Source organism: Cinclus cinclus, chromosome 3, assembly GCF_963662255.1.
Source record: "Cinclus cinclus chromosome 3, bCinCin1.1, whole genome shotgun sequence".
Lineage (NCBI taxonomy): Eukaryota > Metazoa > Chordata > Aves > Passeriformes > Cinclidae > Cinclus > Cinclus cinclus.
In genome coordinates this window covers 96,495,515-96,515,427 of record NC_085048.1, presented here as the reverse complement: position 1 = coordinate 96,515,427, position 19,913 = coordinate 96,495,515, and the positions used below count along the sequence as shown (strand labels likewise).

Sequence of the window (19,913 nt, the reverse complement as noted above, 5' to 3'; positions counted from 1 at the left end):
AGAGGTCTGTGAGCATAAAGTTTTCTCCTGTGTCACTTTTGCCCAAAACCTTTTTTCCCAGGCACTGTGGCAACCAAGAACCTCTGTTTATATATATCAAAGGAGCAGCAGCATCCCCTCTGGAGCATAACAAGGCCCTCCACGTTGCTGGGCAGGGGAGTTCCAGGCACTGCCAGCACCATGGGGTTTGTTCTGCAAGGATGGGGAGCTGTGGATGGGCAGCACAGCAGGCAGCTGTGTGAGTGGGTTGGGAGCACAGGCACTGCTGCCCATCCCTGATCCTGGCTGCCTCCCTCCGGAGACACCCCCAGGGCACCTGGCGTGGCAGCCCCTGCTCATTTTCACCTTCACACATTGATATAACCATTAACTGCAAGAGGTTCATTGTGCAGAGACTTTTGACAGTGATTTTTTCCCTCTTGACTAAGTCAAGGAGTTCTTTATAACAGTTTATTAAACCATTAAAAGCATCTCCTGTGAACACAGAGTTTGGCTCTGAGAGAGCAGGAATCAATTACTCAAACACTGACTGATGTCTGGTTTCCAAGTGCTGAGAAGGCAAATGGAAAATGATGCTGATGAGAAGGGGGGGACTACCCAAGGCTTTCTAATTGCTTTCAGCAAATAAACTAACCTAGCCAAAGGGAAAAAAAAAAAGTACACATGCAAGCCCATCACCAGCACAACTATAAATCTCCAATATTCCACTGATATATGGCACTAGACAATATATCCCAGCTGAATGTCCCATTTTTCTGGGGGTTTTGGCAGGTCAATCAATGCCATTTTCAGGGTATCCACTTGAGGATGCAACTACATTAAAAAAAAAAATTCTAAATGGATTTGTATCAACATCATAGATCAGTTTTCCTTTTTGCAAGTCCACCTGTGGGGTTTTTTTGTGTTTTATTTTTTGGTTTTTTTTTTCAACAATATATTTTAGAGACGGTACCTGCTTAGCATATCTTAGGAAAAGAGCCTTATAGGAGCTGTCCTGGTTCTGTCTCGGTACATCCTGCATCAAAAACAAAGAGCAGCAATAAATAATTCAGCTAAAAACAGGAGGCAAAAGTCTGCATATCCAAAGAGCACTTTAATTTCAGGGGCTGGGAATATGCAGTACAGGCTGCAGTTTTCACACCCCCAAAATAAAGTGGACTAGGAGTAAGCAATTGCTACTGCAGTGAAGGAAAAAGCATATTTTGGATGTTTGCAGCTAGTACAACCAGGAAGGAGCAGTTCAGGGCTTAAGGAAGATGACAGAACACATCCAGGGTGGAATTCAGCAAGTCAATACATGAGTACAGAGACAAAAGGCCTGATCTTTATTGGTGGACCTTGCTTGGGATCACTGCTCAGGGCATGTGAAGATTCATGTGAACCAAGAAAATAGAGCATGAGTTGACTTTTCTCTCTCTTGTACCTTCTCAACCCCAAATACAAGCTTGGACTATACCTGATCAATTGTAATTCAATGGTTAAGTGATTTTTTTCAGCCTTCCAGTGAGAAGATCCACCAGGCACTAAGGTGAATTATCCTCAACATTATAAAGTTTTCAGAAAACAATCTAAGCCCAAGACCCAGTGACTTCATCTCTGTGTGAGATACTTCATACCAAAGAAGCCCAAATACCTGGACAGGAGCAGAAACTGTGGGCACCACAATTCATCAAAGTCAAAACATTGGCTAAGGACAACAGCCAGGTAAACTGACAGCTTGTCAGTGGAAAGAGATAAAAAGTCACCATTTACACTGCCCCACTAATGGGGCTTAATTGTGTGCTGGAAAATGAATCACAAGGAGAGGACTCAGTTTTCTGCTCTCCTGAAGCAGCTTCACACCTCTGGCTTCAAAGAGCTGTGTCTTTGAGAGCTGTAGATAGCAGCCTCTCAGTGTCAGGGTTTTGCTGGTGGGACTGGACCAGCAGGGACTCGACCAGCCCTGGTGATGTGCACAGCAAGAAGTCAAGAACCCATGGTAGCTGGACTGGAGAAGCAAATATGTGGGTTGAACTAGAGATGCAGCCAGTTTCAAAGTGCAGTTTACTTTATGTCTCTGCCTCTGAAGATACCTTGATGAAAATCAGCAGAAATCTGATTTGTGTCTCATCCCTATGGATTCCTGTGCTTCATAGGGTACAAGCACTTAAATGACATCACTCTCATGGGGAAAGCATGTCCAATCTCACTCACAGGAATTAAGTTTCCCCCTTTCTCCCCCATAGATATTTCCCCTTTTTACAGAATCTTTTAAGTGCTCTCTCCCCTGCTATATTTGGTTTGTCGAAGAGTTAAAGATCGTGAAGTGAAAAGGACAGATGGACAAGCTGACAGAAGGACTGTATAAGATCTGTTTCCTCAAAAATCAGGCTCTGAAAAAGACATATGAAAAGAGAAAGCATTTTGTTGTCACTCCCATCTCTCCAGAGAGGTGTCCTGCCCTCCCAGCAAGGTTGCAGAGTACCAGAGTCAAGCTCTGGGACAGTAGTGGGTGATGAAGGGAAAAAAGAGCAGATGAAGAGGAGCCAGTAGAGGTGACTACCAGTCAGCTCACTGGGAACCATTCACCACCACCAGAATCTACACCAGCTTCAGACTCTTACCATTGGCGCCACTGGGCTGGTCAGGGAGTTTGAGGTCCTAGAAAAGAGTTACAAGAATTAAACTGGGAGAAAAGAGGCCTTTCCAGAGCATTGATTTGCAGCCCTGGTGGAAGGCAGGCACCACCAGCAGTGCTCACCCAGCCCAGGGTCCTACAGGATGCTCAGCACCAATGGCCCAGCCTGGTCCAATTCAGACAGGGCTGCTGCACCAGTCCTGGGTGTCTCTATGCAAACAGACACAGACAGGTCTGAGTCTCCAGCTGCTCTGGGGCCATGGCCTTCCCCAAGCCAGATCTTTTGGCACCAGCAGCAGAGAAAGGGTAGTTTGTCTCACTCTGAGCATGCCAGGACTAACCTCACCATGCAGGATGCAGGGTGGCCCTCCCTTGAGCCACAGAAATCTTTCACCTCCTTTCTCTTTGCCCAGCTTAACAGTGAGGAATAAAAAGAGCATCCGGGCTATTAAAAGGCAACAAATGTCTGCAGACTGCCTGAAACTGGACCAGGGTTACCATTCCTAAGATACACTTACAAGCCATTTTCAGTACTTGAGTTTTGCTTTTGGTAGAGAAATTAGACAAGCCAGGTTCTGGTATTTATAGCATCTGTATACATAAGTGCTGCAAAGACTCACTGGAAGTTCATCTCCACCCTTGGTCTAGCTCAGGAAGGTCTGTGAGAGTTCACAGGCTCCCCTGAAAAGCTCACTTCCAGGGCTGAGCTGTCTCACACATGACTCACCCTGCTGAAGGCAGTCCAGCCCACAGCACAGACTCCTTGTGTTTGCTTTCCATAACTCAGGAGTTACCTCAGTTGGTTCTGGGCTATTTTTGCCAGGGGCCAAAATCTGGAAAGTAATCTCATTATTAAGATATGGACTAGTGAGGTAAGAGGTGCAATCACATCCACTCTGAAGCTTGCTGAAAGGAAGGCACAGCACAAGTGATGCTTGCAGGTCATTTGGTGAGGGTGAATGCTGGGACTCAAAGCTTGCTCACCTGGAGTAAACCACACCCGAATATTCACGTGGTAATGTGAATGTGTGTGTGTGTGTGGTAATAGCTACCTTTGCATGAACTCAGGTACCATTTTCCACTAAACTTATCTTCAAGGCTGCTCTCATGCCCACAGGGAGCCCTGCCTATGAGGTGTACGAGTGAAAAGATCAAGGCTTTTCATTGCTCTTGGCTTCTCCAGGTCCCACTCTGAGCAGAATGGGACGTGATCCATCTGGCATCCAGCCAGCAGAACATAAGAAATTACCAAACAGCTGTTAAGAATTAGGAAAAATAAGCTCCCAATCCTCCTTTCAGCCAAGAGAAATGACCCCACAACCAGGGGCAGAGGACAAATCTCACAATTATTGCTCCCTTGTGAAGCTCTTTGTACCACAGCTGAGACCCTTGGTGGCTGCAGATGGGTTCCTACCCTGCTCTGCAGTGGCCAACCTTGTGCAGCTGGCTGTACACCTGACCCTCCTCAACAGGTGCTTCTCACTCCTCTGTGCCTTCTCCACCCTCCAAGAATGCATTAAAAGCAAATTGCCACATCAGCTATCTTGACATTAAATAGCTAATTCTGGGCATACTGTGAGTCCGGGGACTTCAAGGAGAGAATGTCAGCTTACTCATTGTAGTCTTGACTCTTTATGAAAATTCGTAAGAGAAATTTGAATTCTTGGTCCTCTGTTGCAGCAGGAATAACAGCATAGGTTCCTGGACTCAGGTTAAAGTAGCTGGTCACATCTTGAGTCCGGATAAAGATTTGCTTCAGAACTCTGGAATTCTCCTGAAAGAAAAATGCAGCTGGTTATGTTCCTGTTAGGAGCTGAAGTAAATCAGAAAGCACACTCACAGCAGCCTTCCATTCTCACACCTCTCTGAATACACACTGCATCTGTCACACCTCGACCTCCCCAGTGGCCTGAAAAGCCCATCCAAGGGACAGACTTCTTTCAAGGACATATCATAGTTGCTCAAAGATGGAAAAACTAAAAGAAAGAGAAGCCAAAATGAATGTAAGGAGATTTCAAGAGTACTTCAATTAACATTAAGCAGACTGGAGTTCACAAAGGAACCAAGGATGAATACTACTACTAAAAAATTCCCTGAGATCTTCTGTGACTAAAAGAGGTCGGAGAGCCCTCTAAACATGTCAGATGACAATGCTTCAAGAATCCCAATCCAAACCAGCAAGTGTCACAAGAAAACTGAGTATTCTGATTTTGCATCTGTTATTCCAGTATTTTTTTGCTGAGGTGAAACAAATATAATGCAACAGCTATTACTATGATGACATGTAAAGATAGCATAATAAAAAACCCTTCCTTAACATATTCCCCAAAACATATCAGCATGTATAAATTCCATTTAGAATGGTTATACAGCGTGGCAGAGTTATTTATGAGCCATGCCTTTGGGAGACAAGAACATAAAACTGCTATTTTGGAAGGAAAAAAAAAATAGGATGACTACTGATACAGACAGCTGGGAGGTACACAGACTGCCAAGTATTATGGGTCAGATCTTGAGCAGATAGAAATGGGCAGTGTTGCAAAGAAATAAATGGTGTAATACGTTTTTTTCCCACTTTTGAGCCTTATTCCACACTCCTTCTGGTAAAAAGCAGAAGCAGATTAATATCTCAATGGAATCAAAACCGGTGTGAGATAAGAATCAGCCTCTATACATTTCTCAGCTCTATCACACAACATTAAACTTCCCTCACAGCCATGTATCAGTGTTCCACGTCTATATTTAATCAAAGGCTTCCTAGAGCTATCAGATATGTCCATTCTGGTTTGCATCCTTGCCTGCACTGCATTCTCCCCTCATCCTGCCAGGGGATAGTACTCCTTTTACTTCACAGCAACAATTTGATGCATCTCAGAAGGTACCGAACAACAGATGATGCTGCTAATGAATCCTGGCAGAGAAAACAGATCGGGGGGAAGAGTGAAGCCACATGAATCTTGCCAACTGCAGTCTCTTTGTGCAAAGGAGTTACAAAACCCCTTGTAAACTTTTACCCAAAGGTGCTCAGACTGTCCTCAGGTGCTGAGGTTGAACACTGGGTAATAAACTGAGGGAATGGCATTCACACCCACTCTGGTTTCAGCTCCTGGACTTGATTTTTGCTGCTGCCAGGAGAGGACACCAGGCTGGCTGTAAGGAGCTGGTAGAGCAGGTCTCATATTAAAATACTTAGCGTGTGTCTATGAGGGAATGTTTTCTGTACAATCCTCTGTGTGAATATGTACCAATATCATTCTATTAATAAAAGCTATGGTGTGACAGAGAAGCAAAACTCTTCCTTTGCCCTCACTGTCCAGGTGCTCCACAGTAATCCTGGTGCCTCCAGTAATTCTCTGTTCTGGCCCTGCCCTTCAGCTCCTGTGTAGGAGGTCACTCACAAGGTCAGAAACCCAAGTGACCTGAGCCCAAAGGGAGCCTGAGGTGAGCTCTGGGCTGACAGCCCACAGAGGCCACATCACCAAGGCCTGACATCACTGAGGTTCATCCATCCTTGATACATCTTGTACCAAGAGAGAGAAAACACACCTGAGTATCAACTGGAGGGAAAGAAAAAGTTAAATATAAAGCAAGAAAAGAGCAAATCTGTCTCCTAGTCCACTTGCTGATTAAATAACCCCTTTTTTGAGGGAACCAGAACCTATATCATCACCTCTCAGTGAAGGTGACTTCTGTTAAAATAGGTAACTAATCAAGGTGGATATGCATCATGTAAGAGCACACAGAGACTTCCATGCCTGGTGATTTTTGGGAATGCTGGAAGGAGCAATTCCCCATTTACCAGGAGCAACTCTTTCTAAGTACCACAGCTGGCCTGATGGAGCCCTGCAGGCTTGATACCTGCACAGGACAGAGGATATCCTCCCATAGGGATAGTGAGCTCCAATTGCTGGAGGGATGCCCTTTTAATGATATTTTTTACTTCTCAGATACACTTTTTCTTTATGAACTACAAAGCCATGCTCTTCCTTTATGAGGAGATGTTAAACTTACGGCATCAATTATTTAAAGTCTGGGACTAGGGTAAAACTCTCCAGTAATGAGGAGAATGAGGAGAAATTAGGGTTATAGCAATCCCTGCTTCCATTTTAGTCTTTGGGTTTAGAACAATAGCCCACCACAGTCATCAGCCAAACAAAAATACTTTGACAAAGGTTAGCATCCATCCACCCTAGCAACTGTACTTTCAGTAAGCCTGACAATGCTCTGAAAACAGCTTGAAAAGGCACCTCTCTGGACAGCCACCAAGAATAAAAGAAACGGAGAAATTGCAGTGGAGGTATCTGAGTGGATTTCCTCTACACTGGTCTCGAGCAAAGGCTCTCGTGTTTTGTAAATGTTTCTACATGGCTTTCCAGAAAGAAAACAGGAGGATGAGTAAGCCAGGCCCACTCTGGGGAACGAGAGACCATCTGCTTCCCTACTACACCTGGAGTGCTGCTCGAGGGCTGTGGCTAGTGCTGGCTGTCATGCAGTGTGCCCAGCCAGCACGGCATGTCACCAGTACTTCTGGTACAGAGAATATTGCCCTGGCACATCTTCTAACCTGGGGATTCCCTGAGTTTCCCAGGGCTATTCTGGGATGCTGCAGAACTAGAAGAGCCACCTTTGTTCCCTAAGACATGAATAAAAGAAACTAAGCCTGTTTAACTCTATTTTTACTCCTAGTTTCTACAACAGGAGGCACCCAGAAATTCACACCACACAGTGACTTCTTAACAGACCAAAAGGCAATTCAGTCTTTCATTCCCACTATATACAGGTAAGACAAACCACGCAGAGAACAACAGTGCCTACATGATATCTGATTACCGTGCTTACCGTGGTGATGAAAAAGCCAATCTTCAGGTTTTTTTCATCCTGCATATGCTCAGCGTGTTTTTGCATGAGTGAAATTGCTACATTATAGGTATTTGGGTCGTGATCTAGAACTTTGAAAAAATACTGAGGGTTTGTTGAAGCTGCACCTGCTGAGAAAGTGTTAATAGGTTAAGAGTAGGCAAAGAGATTTTCCAGCAGTAGGAGTGTAAGATGTTGCTTGTGTGGACCCAGAGGAACAGGCAGTCACTGCTCCAACATCCTTGCAATGCAACAGAGCACTGTGGTCTCCACACCAGCACTAGAAGTTGAGGCATCTGGAGGTAAACTAATTGCACGTTTATCATTTTAGAAATCTCTGGCAAAGTCACAGAAGTCGTGTGGATTTCTCAATCCCCTACATCTGCTTCACCTACATGGCACACTTTCCCAGCAGCAGAAAAGCAATGGCTCTTAATCAGGCACCTGACCCAGAGGCTGAGCTGAAAAGGACTGTAGGTTTGAGATGATAAACACATAGAAAAGGACAAAATGGTGCAAAGCTATCCTCTCCTTCCCTCCTGCTAATGTTTGTGATGGACAGACAGAATGTCGGGCACCAGAGGGAAACAGCTGCTTCTTGGCCAAGGCTTTGGTTAACAGGGAGCATTCCTGCTATTAAAAAAAAAAAAAAAAAAAAAAAGGCAATGAAGTGCCCCAAAGGACTGAGATAGCAGCAGACTTGACCTTAAGCCAGATCCCTGTGTGGCCTCAAAAGCTGCAGGTTAGAATGACTGTACTTGGAGAGGGACTTTACTAGAGGGCTGCTAGAAAACTGCTCCAAGGAAAATGGGTCTGCCTACACACTCTCAGTTCAGCACCTGCATCTCCTTGCTCAGTCCCAGTAATTGTGGTGTGCAGCAGCACAGGCACTGGTTTGTTATCACACCTTGAGACCTGGTGGTAAGGTTAGGAGCAAGAGCCTGAAATCTGTAAGCCAAAACCTGTTTGCTGCTAAGTCAAGGATCATCATTTGAGAAAAAAAGAAACAAGACCTCTTCACTGATCAGATATACCATCTTAGATTAAAAACAGACAGCCCAAACACTGACAGAGCTGTAAAAAAAAAAAAAAAAAGAAAAAAGAAAAAAGTGAGATAAGATAAAAATATAAAAATATAGTACTACTGATTGGAACCTACAATGCCAGAAGAGTTCTTGCACAGGCAGTAAAACCACTGGTCTTATCGGCACAAAGATCTTTTTTACCTTAAAAAATAGAGCTTTGTGGCACCATTTTTTGATTCCATATCCATTTAATTTCAGAGTACTTTTTGCTCTGTAAAATCAACAGCATATTTGCCAGACCAGACTTTCTCACCAGGTCCCCAGTAACACCTAATGCAAACGGCTAAAAGAAGATATACCATCTCATTTTGACTTAAAGAGTCCAGAGTTCCTAAATCACAAGCCTTCAGTTCTAACTCAGCAGCCGGTGCTGTTGCTTTGTTTCTGCCTGTTTAGCTGATAAGTGCTGTAATGGGAAAAGGCAGGCATTAACAACTGGCAATCAATACTTCTGCAACTGGGTGCTCAGAGTGAATGTTTCATTGTAAGCATCAGTGGAGAGGAGGAGACAGCCAGGGTGACTGCAGTGAGCATCCATTACCCGGGGAATAGCGGTTCCTCCTTGTGGGAAGGCCTGGGCTCCACAGGTTGGTGTAGCTGGTCAGAGACCACGTTGTGCAGTGTTCATCTCCAAAGTCCAGGAATGTTGGGGTGTTGTTACATATATACAGCCATGAAAACTGCTCCTGGAAGTTCTCAGAGGACATCCTGCAGAGAAGGAGGAAAATTTCATCATTCAGTTTAAGACAGAAGAACATTGCCAACAGGTAAAGGAGGGAATCCTGGCCCTCTACTCTGCCCTGGTGAGACACATCTGGAGTGCTGAGTCCAGTTCTGTGCTCCTCAGGACAAGAGAGAGACATGGAGCTCCTGGAGAGGGTCCAGTGGAGAGCTACAGAGATGATCAAGGGACTGGAGCATCTCCCTTCTGAGGAAAGGCTGAGGGAGCTGGGCCAGCTCAGCCTGGAGAGAGAACCTCATCAATGTCTGTATCTGAAGGGAGGGCTTAGAGGCTGGACCAGGCTCTGCTCAGCAGTGCTGGGTAATGGGACAAGAGGCAGCAGGCAGGAATTCATATACAGGAAGTTTCACTTGAATATGAGGAAGAATTTCTTTACTGCTCAAATGAGCACACATGGAATATACTTCCCAGAAAGGTTGTGGAGTGTCCCTCACTGGAGTATTCCACAACCATCTTATCACAACCCCGCACTACGTGCTCTGGGGTGACTCTGCTTGAGCAGGAGGCTGGGCCAGATGACCCAGTGTGGTCTCTTCTGACCTGACCCATTCTGTGATTCTGTGAAGACACCATTTAGGCATCCACACTCACCCCATGTCTTTAAAAGGGGATTGCTGAGAATGCTGCAGGCACCTGCAGCTCTTCTGGCTGCTACCTTGCAGAAGAGTTCAGCTCCCAATGAATTTTGGGCTGCCCTAATTGCCCCTTAATGCCCCAGGGTATGTTCAGGGGTATCTTGCTGGAGTCCTGCCATCTCCAGCACACCTCTGCCACTGTCCTTTGCTTTGTACCTCCACAGTGTTCTGTCCCATGCTCATGCTTCACTCAAGCCTCAAGTGTGTATTTCAGACCCACCTGCTCTTGCCCTGCTTTCCTCAGAGGTCCACAGGGCACATGCACACTTTCTGAATAACCAGTTTTCCTAAGGGACAGTTAGGTTGTCCATGGCTAAGCTGTATCTGAGAGCAATCAGAGGCAATGAGAAACCACAAGCACCTGCAGAGCAGTCAAGGGCACAAGCTCAGTGACCTGCTTAGCCAGCTGTCCCCTTCAAGCATCTGCCAGCCCAAGGCTCAAACCACACACTTTATGAGGAGAGGCAGTGTGACAAAATGACTAGGTCTCAGAGGGCTGGATTTTTACTTCTCTCAGTTTTGGTTTTTTTCATCAACCTGTCACTTAATCTTGGCCTACTCCATTTTTTCAGGTCTTGCTTCCTCTGGAACCACAAGGTCAGGACAAATCTCCATTTTGCTGTTTGCACACAGCTAACACAGGGTGCCTTGAGCCACCACCACGAACAGAGAACTGCCAAAATTACTTTTTTCATAATGAAGGTGAATAGAAAACCCAGTAGACAAAGGATCAATAGGGAAATACCAGAATTCTCCATCATCCTTATTTCTGAGAAGGGCTTCTCTGTATTGAGGCTCAACACGGTCCCATTGACGAGAGCTGCAAAAAGGAACAAACCAACAAGATGTGAGGCACGATTCTTCATCTTTGGCCTATTTCTCTAACCAGTCTGTCAGGTCATGAGGGATCAGGAAGGATGAACAAACTGGAAACAGGACTGTGTGTGATACCTTCACAGCCGAGGCCAGCAAATCAAACTCTGTGCCTTTGCTGTACCTGAGTTGCCCACCCTGGGGTGGGGAATCCTCCCCACTGTCCTGGTCACCTGGAGAGGTTAGTGAGGCACCAAGCCACAGCACTCCGAAGGACTGATATTACACTGACATGTAGAGTGTACATTACCTAGTCAAATGTTTATAATTAAGTGATAATTGCACTTTCTGCAGAGTTTAAGATAAATAAACAGTACGTGGATCGATAATTTATTGATCTGTGCAGCTTACCTGTGAACGTGCTACTGACATTTCAATTACACTTAGGATTGTAGTTCACCCTTCCAAAAGGATGGGAGGATGCTGCCTGAGCAGAGAGCTGTTATCCCCACTTCAGACCTGTCCACACAACCCACCCGTGCTTCCAGACACAACACTCCAGCCTGACTTTTTTCAGCAGAATGAATTGTGTGTGGTCCTAGCAACAGGGAGGGGTGGGGTGCTATTAAATAACTTAAGAGTTGCACCAGAAGATCTCTCTAATCATGGGAACACTGATACAATTCCAAAAGCAAAACTAAGATCTATATATTTACAAAACACTGTTGCAGTCTGTATCATCCCTTTCTTTAGAAAAGAGATGTTGGATTATCCACCCAGGCAGAAAAAGGGTCTTGTATCCCCAAAGTTGCATGAATGATCCAGAAGATTAGTCCAAACAATTCCCTGGCACTTTGCCTTTGGAATAATCAAGGACCCTTTCTGTACCTCTGTGTTCAATACTGCCCTGCTCCATGGACTCATCTAACCATCCTCTTCCCAGAGTCAGACTCGTGGAAGCAGAAGAAAGAGGAGGAAGGGGGATCTGTGATTACTGCAGGAGAATTCAATAGCAGCAGCCAGCCAGCATCTAAGGATATTGTCAGAGCTTAATCCAGGAAGTAAGAACTCTTCATCCATGACTTATGTGGAACTATGCACTGGGTAAAATGCATACACTCAGACAAGAAGGGACACTCGAGCCTAGCAAGGCTGCATCAGATTTCCCTGGATTGTATTTCTGTGGGCAGTTTCTACACAGATGTAAATAATGCTTATAATTAACTGATTCAGAAATATCTGTTTTGTTAAAATGGGTGCAGGGCAGAGGTTGTTATAAAAGATTGATTCTCTCTGACATTAAAGCTTTAAGACCCTACTCATCACTCCAGGGCCCCTTCCACTCCCCATGGCCCCATGGGTTCCAGATCCTGATGATATGTTTCCAGCCATTCTTGTAGGGGATCTGTAAAGAGGAAAGAAAAACAAACTCAGACACAGCTTTTGACAATTTTGATATTCAGTGAAGAGAAGCATAATAAAATGGAACTTCCTCTACACCTCAGAGATCAGATTTAACCTCTGATTCATTTTCCCAGCAGTGAAAAACCAGTGCCTTCTGCTACATTGCAAAGGAATGATGTGTGAAGAGAAAACTGCACCCATTTTGCTTTCCCGAGGATAGCGAATAGCTGACACAGAGAGAAGCAGCAGCATTCCTGTCACACTGCATGAATTCAACAGCCTTGGGAAATTCCAGTGCCTAATTCTGCACATCTGATGCTGTGAGTCAGCAAAGGCAGAGACTTTGAGGAATGAGGTCACCAGACTGCCTGGAGTGAAAGCCAACAGTCAGCACAGAGAGCTGATGATAAACACAATCTGTGGGTCTGTGTCTACAATACTGTGGTATGCAACAGCTGGACTTTCTGCTGCTTTTCTCCTTTTACTGCTACTGATTTAAGTCAGAAGAAATTAACTTTCACCAGTGAAACCAAAATGGTGGAAGTGAAAAGGAGAAGCAAACCTTTGTTTTCTGGCTCTACTTATGCACACAGGCAGTGTTGGAAACAATACCACGGCAATCTCTTCCCAGGCAAAGGCACAGCCTCTAATCATTTCCCCTCAGGACAGCCCCTTGGAAGTCTTGGCACTTCTTTGAGTGGGACAAAGACTGTTTCTCCTCTCTGCACACACCAGGAGCAGCAGGAGACTGGAACAGCCTGCTTCTCCTACGACAGAATTGGGGACTTTTCTGCCCCTGCCCTGCAAGGAGACAGCTGGGGCCCTCTCTGGAGTTTGGCAACCCCCATCTTTGCATTTTGTAGCCCTTTGGCTACAAGCAAGTGTCCTCCAAGAAGCAACACGCTGGCTGTGATGATAGCACCAAGCATGCCATGGCATGAGGAGACATGAAGCAAAGCCAAGCTCATAGAGAAAACCAAGACAGAGGGATAAGGGAGAAAATAGCTTAGGGAAAGCAATATCTCCTTTCCAAAGCGCTTTAGGTTCCAAGATTCAAATGTTTTGTAGGTATCTTGCTTGACAGCATAGCTATTGTTTGGTTTCCTTCTTCCCTGTTAGCTCTCCCTGTGTGCACTACAGCTTACTGGGCTAAGCCATGTTCTGACTTCTGGCTGTAAAAATCCTTAATTTCTTTTGATCCATGTGATAAATTGGTTCTCAGATCATCAATATTAATATTCAGCCAGGAGCAGTTCTGCATGAGTACAACAGCTTTAAAAGATGGAGAAATGCTGTTCTTGAACCAGCGATTTACTTTTCACACAGTGATTTTTGGCAGCTTGTGATTGAGCTGAACAAATGTAGATTTGCATCATATGACAAATCCCACAATTTCAGCCAGTGGTTCTAGTTGCATTTGAAACACAAAAGCACATTTTTAGGAGTCAGCATGGAACAAAAATCTCCAGAAATATTATATTCGCTGCTGAAATGTCCCAAAAGAAAAGTAAATTTAAGTTGCATTTTCCATTAGAAAACAATATGGATTCGGATACCCTCCCTCTTTTTGTTGTGCCAGAGTCCCTCCATCTCTTGGAGTTTGAACTATGCACTTTCAGCAATCCCCCCTAAGTGTGAAGCTAATTCAAATCACTTTGACTGGAACAGCAGTGCAACTGCCCTGTAGTGGATCATCAGTACAAGATCTCCAGGCAGGAACAAGTCCCTGATCTTACCTTCACAGCTCCTGTGATGGTGTAGGCATGACCCTGTACAATCCCATTCCTCAGCTCTATGTTCCTCCTTGACTGCAGAAGGGAGAAAGCACAGCTTTTAGCTGTCTGCCACCCTGTAAAGACACAGCCACCAGCTCCCAGAACTGTCATTTCCCATGGCCTCAGGTCTGATCACAGCAGCATCTCAGACACTGAGATACTCCACAGGAATGGGACTGTCGTTCCCACTGCAGCCATAAGCAAGCCAGGGAATTTAACAAAGCTACAGACCTACACTTCTTTGCAAGTTCTTCCACAGCCCAGAGCTGCTGCAACTGCAGGATGACCTGGACTGGGTGGCTTGCAGTCATACTGGGAGACTGCAGAACTTCCCTGCCACTCACAGCCAGATCAGCCACCTGAGCTGAGGGAAGAGTAGTCCTTGGCTTGTTTGCAGCAGCCAAGCTTCCTGTCACAGTCACATGCTTTTTTGGGAAGCCTTGGGGACATTTCATCAAAGGTACTTGCTGAGTGTCTCACACAGCCTTTTGCAACTTCCCAGCATTAATACCCGCAAGCCACAATGAGATAATTGCACCCTCTTACAGGAGAGAGGTGTGTTTTAGCCTTGCCAGAGCTGATCACAAAGCTATGAGGCCAAAATCAGGCCTGCTGCAAGAGGACACCACTCTACTGCAGTGGAATTAGCCAGGAGAGAAGCCACAGCCCCCTCTCTGACAGACCAAACCATCTACATCTGCCCAAATGCCTTTAGAGTCCCTACCAAATAATCGTATCTACCTTCCTGCTGCCAAGATCCCCTCGGGCATCCATAAACTGTAATTGTTTTACAGAGTAATTATGGGCTTCCTTTTGCCCTCCAAAGGGCAACCTTTGTGCAAACACAGTAAACCAAGAGAGGCATGTGATGGGCAGTGACTTACCTGGCCCTGGGTGCTGCACCCCATGAGGCATCGAGACCTGTCAGCTGCTTTCAGGATCTCCTCCAGATCAGGAGGTGGATCCTTCAGTGAAAACTGCACTTGGACTCCACCTGTGAGGTCTACTAAAGCATCTGAAAGGTAGCCTCCATTCAGGCTCTGGTAGGAGCCACGCAACCTATGGAAACATTTTAAAAGATTTAAGAAAAAAAAAAAAAGATAAAAAAAAAGAGAGAAGTTAATTAGTTCTTGCACTGTTTTCATAAACAATGCACAGTGCTTGCTTTAAAAATGAACGTGTGCATTGAGGTGGTGAGCACAGGGGAGCCCAGGGTGTGCAGACATTGTGGCCAGGTAATGAAAGGAAACGTGATCGAAATATTTGGCCAGGCACAACACATGCCTTGTGGAAGGAACAAGACAGAGAGGGAGCTTTTTCTATGTATTCATCCCCATCTGAGGCAGCTGGCCAGAGCCATTTACAGGCAGTGGAAAATAATAAGGTGTATCTCATGCCAACACAGGCATTTTAGGGAGACGAGCTGCATCTCATCTTGAAGCATCCAGTTTCTTTTTTCCGAACAGAAAGGGAGCCAAGGGTGATGAGTTCAAATGGATGTTTCAGGTCAAATGGAGCTGAACTGTTAGTTTCTACATTCTACTTTTACAGGACTCTTCACAAAAATTGCCAGTATTCCTTTTGCAAATCAGCAAAAGGAAAAGAGAGGTGAGGGTATTTACCCATGCTTCCAGGACAAAGCAGAAAAGAGTTCTCAGCACTGTACCCTGTTCACTCTGCTAGAGTGCAATAATAGGATAATAATTTAATATGGCCAACAGAGTCCTTGTTGTTTTTATCATGCGGTTTTTATTGAGATAGCAAATAAGCTGGAACATGCTGTACTTAGAGCAGGTAGAGCATGCTGTTAAACCCTGCCATACACACTGTATTTAATGAATGTAATCAAATGAAGTCTGCAGCTAATTGTATTTTGAAGAGTTGTCCTTGTCCTACACTGATGAAAAGAATTTTTCTTGGGCACTGGGGAATAACTTCTCAAATGGCAATCTCATAAACAGCATTGCTTGCAACTTTAATTTAATAGAGGTTTGGTATGCATTGTAATTAAAATCTTAGGCAGCAAATTGATACTGAATCCTGAGTCAACTTTCCTGAGGTATCTCAGGGCAAAATGCATCCACTTCCTAAGTCACTCTCATGCTGCTTTAACATTGCTGCTTATTCCTGACCAAATCTGCCAAAATTACTTTTGCTTTTCTTCATCTCCTCTTCACTGCATTACAAATGTTACACCAGCTTCAGGTACCAAGTTCCAGCCCTTCATACCAACCCTAACACAGGACTTTTTCTTCATAATTTTTAATAATGGGAAATGGGCAAATGCTAAGGGACCACAATCTGATCCTTTCCCTCTCCAGAGGATTTAAAAAAAATCTTTATCTCTTTATTAGGCATTATTTACTCTGCATACTCTGGGGACCTCAGCTAAGAATCAGAGCTCTCTGTGAAGGGAGAACTGATCAGAGTCCTAGGACTGTATGTGTCGTGCCTGGGCATGTTCTTCAGTCATGCTTCCTCTCATTGCCTACTCCAAATATCCACATGATTTCTGATTAGTGACTGTAAACACAAGTAATCCATGCTTAGACTCTGCAGTTTTAAACAGAGGACAACATGAGAAGAAAAACAGAGACAAGTTTGACTGAAATCAGGAGGACATTCCTGGCCCTTTTGTGTCACCAACCATTGCCCTGCTCCTTTTGCTTCTCAGGCATTAACATTCCAGAGTTGAACTGGGTAGATTCAGGGCTGGGTAGAGTTAGGTCTAACCCAAGGCCAACATCTCCAGTTTATGTTGGCCCTATGTTTGCTGCAGCCGTGGTTCCCTGGATAAGCACAGTACCAGAGAGGCAGCTGACAGCCTGAGCTCCTTCCTGTGTGCTTTGCACAGGGCAGAGGGTCAAACCACCCACAGAAAGCATTCAGCACTGGGTGGAAGAACAGACCAGGTATATTTACTTGGCATATGCTTTTTCCAGCAAGGATGGCCAGAATTCATTTGAAGTTCGGGGGTGTACAAACAAGTATCTTCCATTTAGGATTGGCAGCCGGTCATCTATCACTACATCCACCCATTCTCCATATTGCCAGAACTGGAAATAAATATAAATAAGAAATATAAATTATAAATAAAAATATTTTTTTTAAAAAAGAGAGAGAAAATAAAATAATGAGCCTCTTTCAAGCCCTTATGTCCATGCCAAGAAAAGCCTCCTGAACTAGCACGGGAATTAATCTAAAACATGGATATGTGCAAGTTCTCTCCTGAACTGCCTCAGGCTAATGGTCCCCATTAAACAAGCTTAAACAAGTTACCAATTGGCTGGATTTCCCAGTGGCAGGGAAAGTTCCTGGGGAGTATATCTAGTCCTGCAATCAGTGGGAGGAGAAATACAACACGGGCAATGTGCTAATATTCTTGGGCAACAGCAAGATTTCAACAAGATAAAGAATGATCAGCAGGTGGATTCCATGAGCCTCACTTGGATTTTTCCCCACAATGCAGCTCTTGGCCAGAGAGGCTTTGTCAAGATCCAGCCTCTAAATTTTCTTTCCTCTGTGTTTCAATTAAGACTCTGACACGCTGTCATGGATGGAGACAGTGCAGTGACTAAAGACTGTTTTGAGGTGTTATCCATCTCCTTGATGGATGTGAAGGACACAGACAGTCTCTCCAGCATGTGGACAGAGCAGGTGTTTCTCCAGCTGATCCAGCTGATGAAACTTTTCAAGGGAAAAGACAGGAATAGAGATCTGCGGGGATGAACTAAAGGAGCCATTTCCAGAGTCATTAGCAGATTAATGTAGCTTAGCATGATTCGAAATCATAAGAGGCCAAGCTCTTATTTGCAGTAATGCTAAGGACTCTAATGGAAGTATGCCAGCAATAGATTTAGTCTAGCATGATTTTATTTCAACAGCTTCGGTCAATGAAAAACCCCAAAATGAGCTGTTATGCTAGAAAAGCACAAGATCAGATCTGCCCAGCAGCAAAGCATCTTACAGACTGGTCAGCTGAAAGCAGGTCTGATCCTGCTTAGGTTCTGGCTCACCCAGGCCTCTCCCTTCCTACATTAGTAGTGGCAGGAGGTGGCAGGGTTGGAGCCTCTAACCTGAGCTGCAGGAGAGATCTAAGGCTTCTGCTTGATTTTGGTAGGAGGGGGCTTGAGGAAAAGCCTTCCACTAGCTGTCCTCTAAAGGAGAGACAGGCAAAAGGATTGTCCAAAGGTAGCTGTCCTTTCAGTCACCTAAGGAGCCCTTCTGTCACCAGCTGGAGCAGGTCTGGTTGGAAACAAGGTGTGACATCCAGCCGCGCCTCCCCACAGTGCTTCATGTGCAAACAGAACAGGCAAATAAGGAGAACACACAGAGCTCACTGTGGGGATTACTGCAGTCCAAACCCACTGAGTGATGTTCTTCCAGAAGTCAAGTTCCTTGGCCATGTTTGGTAAGAAGCTCAAGCTTGGAGGCCATCTGAATGCAGAACTGTTTTTCTTCAGCTGGATAAAGACAGCTGCTTTGTCCTGACTGTCACAGACTTTCAGATGGTGGTCTCATCTGAGTTCACAAGGACAGGAAAAGCCAAAGTGGGAAAAAGAAACCTCATGGGAAGTCCTAGAGTGCTCTGGAAGTACAAGAATAGTAGAGGAGAAGCCATTCTCAGAGAGGATCACTTTTCAGCTTGAGTCTGGCTTCGTTAAATTTCTTTATACCTCTTTATGGGATTTAAGTACTGCAGCTGTGAATATAGTAGTAAATAAACCAAGAATTGCTATTTAGGCAGGATGCAAAGAGGGAAGTTCTTCGACTGAATATTTATGATAAGCCAGGACTTAAAATCCTGATAAAATCAGGACTTTATTTTCCTGGGCTTAAGAAGAGGAAAAATAAATGGACAGTCCCAAGATGACAACAGCACATCTAGGGTCTTGATGGTCAAGGGGGGAATGCTGTGTGGTTATTTTGCCTCCTTTTTTCCTTCCTCAAGAAGTATCTTAGAAAAGTCCAGTTCTGGAATTGAGTAAGGAGGAAATCGTACATCTATCAATCACACGTCTATCACACGTCTAACTTCTGTATGGTGTTAAAAGGCACTTTTTGGATGTTTCCTGAAATTGAGGTCTTAACCATTTATGGTCTTTAAAGATTTCATGTGTTTCCTCCTGAGAGCAGGGACATTAACAACCAGGGCAGATCCCTCCAGTTGAGAGTTGATGCGCTGTGCAGTAATGCCCTGTAGTCCCCTGGAGAATACTTCTGGGTTTTTCCCAAGCTGAGGTGATGCTCCTCACTGTCACAAGGAGTGGCACACTCTACCTCATAGGCACCACAGTTTCTGTGGCAGAGAAAGGGATCCCTCTACAAACATGGGACTAACTTAATCCCTGGGGAAATAACATCACTGGAATTATTCCCTAGATAAAAACATTGCCCACCTTGACTACAGCTGATGAAGTGCTTAACACCCTTGACTCTTGCAGCTGAACAGCTCGTGCTGTACAGGAACACTGGAGCAGCCCCTTGTATTCCTGAGAGGCAATATGCTCCAGTTCCAAAATGGTGGGAAAAAAGTTATAAGCTGAAATGTTCATATTATCATATGATATGCCTTGTTTGCAATTCTTCATTGAACTGAGGAGTGGTGGCTTAGCCTGTGGATGGCAGTAAAATATCTTTGATGGAATAATTGAAAGGCATTGCAGAGAAGCATTTCCATGCAGAGGAGCTTTCTCAGGGGTTTATTGCTGAAGGAAAGCCAGAAACAGTTGCATTGATTTGCAGATGAGATGACAGGGAAAACATTTTCAAATACTGTAAGGTATTTATACTGCTTAAGATTTACGGATTGTGCCTAACTAATCTTTTCAAAGCTCCCATGAAAGACAATCTAGCTTGCATCCTTTTAATGTGTTTTAAGCAGACTGGTGTCCCTTCAGCTGGTTTATCTCACACAATGTGGCAGTGTATGCTGGAAATGGGCCAAGATAGAAACATCTGGTATTCTAAGGAGCAAAGGAACAG

The 19,913-nt window shown here is 44.7% G+C and overlaps 1 protein-coding gene across 1 annotated transcript in view; it reads right to left on the bottom strand.

Moving 5' to 3' along the window:
• CAPN13 (calpain 13) overlaps positions 1-19,913 on the bottom strand; it is a 41,557-nt gene that overhangs the window by 9,851 nt on the left and 11,793 nt on the right. Inside the window, exons 4-13 of the mRNA XM_062489350.1 lie at positions 16,851-16,984; positions 14,813-14,987; positions 13,890-13,961; positions 12,069-12,154; positions 10,682-10,756; positions 9,101-9,267; positions 7,457-7,602; positions 4,231-4,391; positions 2,604-2,640; positions 953-1,015 (exon numbers count right to left, since the gene is read on the bottom strand). Coding sequence (XP_062345334.1) covers positions 953-1,015; positions 2,604-2,640; positions 4,231-4,391; positions 7,457-7,602; positions 9,101-9,267; positions 10,682-10,756; positions 12,069-12,154; positions 13,890-13,961; positions 14,813-14,987; positions 16,851-16,984 — 1,116 coding nt within the window. The remainder of the gene's footprint in view (positions 1-952; positions 1,016-2,603; positions 2,641-4,230; positions 4,392-7,456; positions 7,603-9,100; positions 9,268-10,681; positions 10,757-12,068; positions 12,155-13,889; positions 13,962-14,812; positions 14,988-16,850; positions 16,985-19,913) is intronic.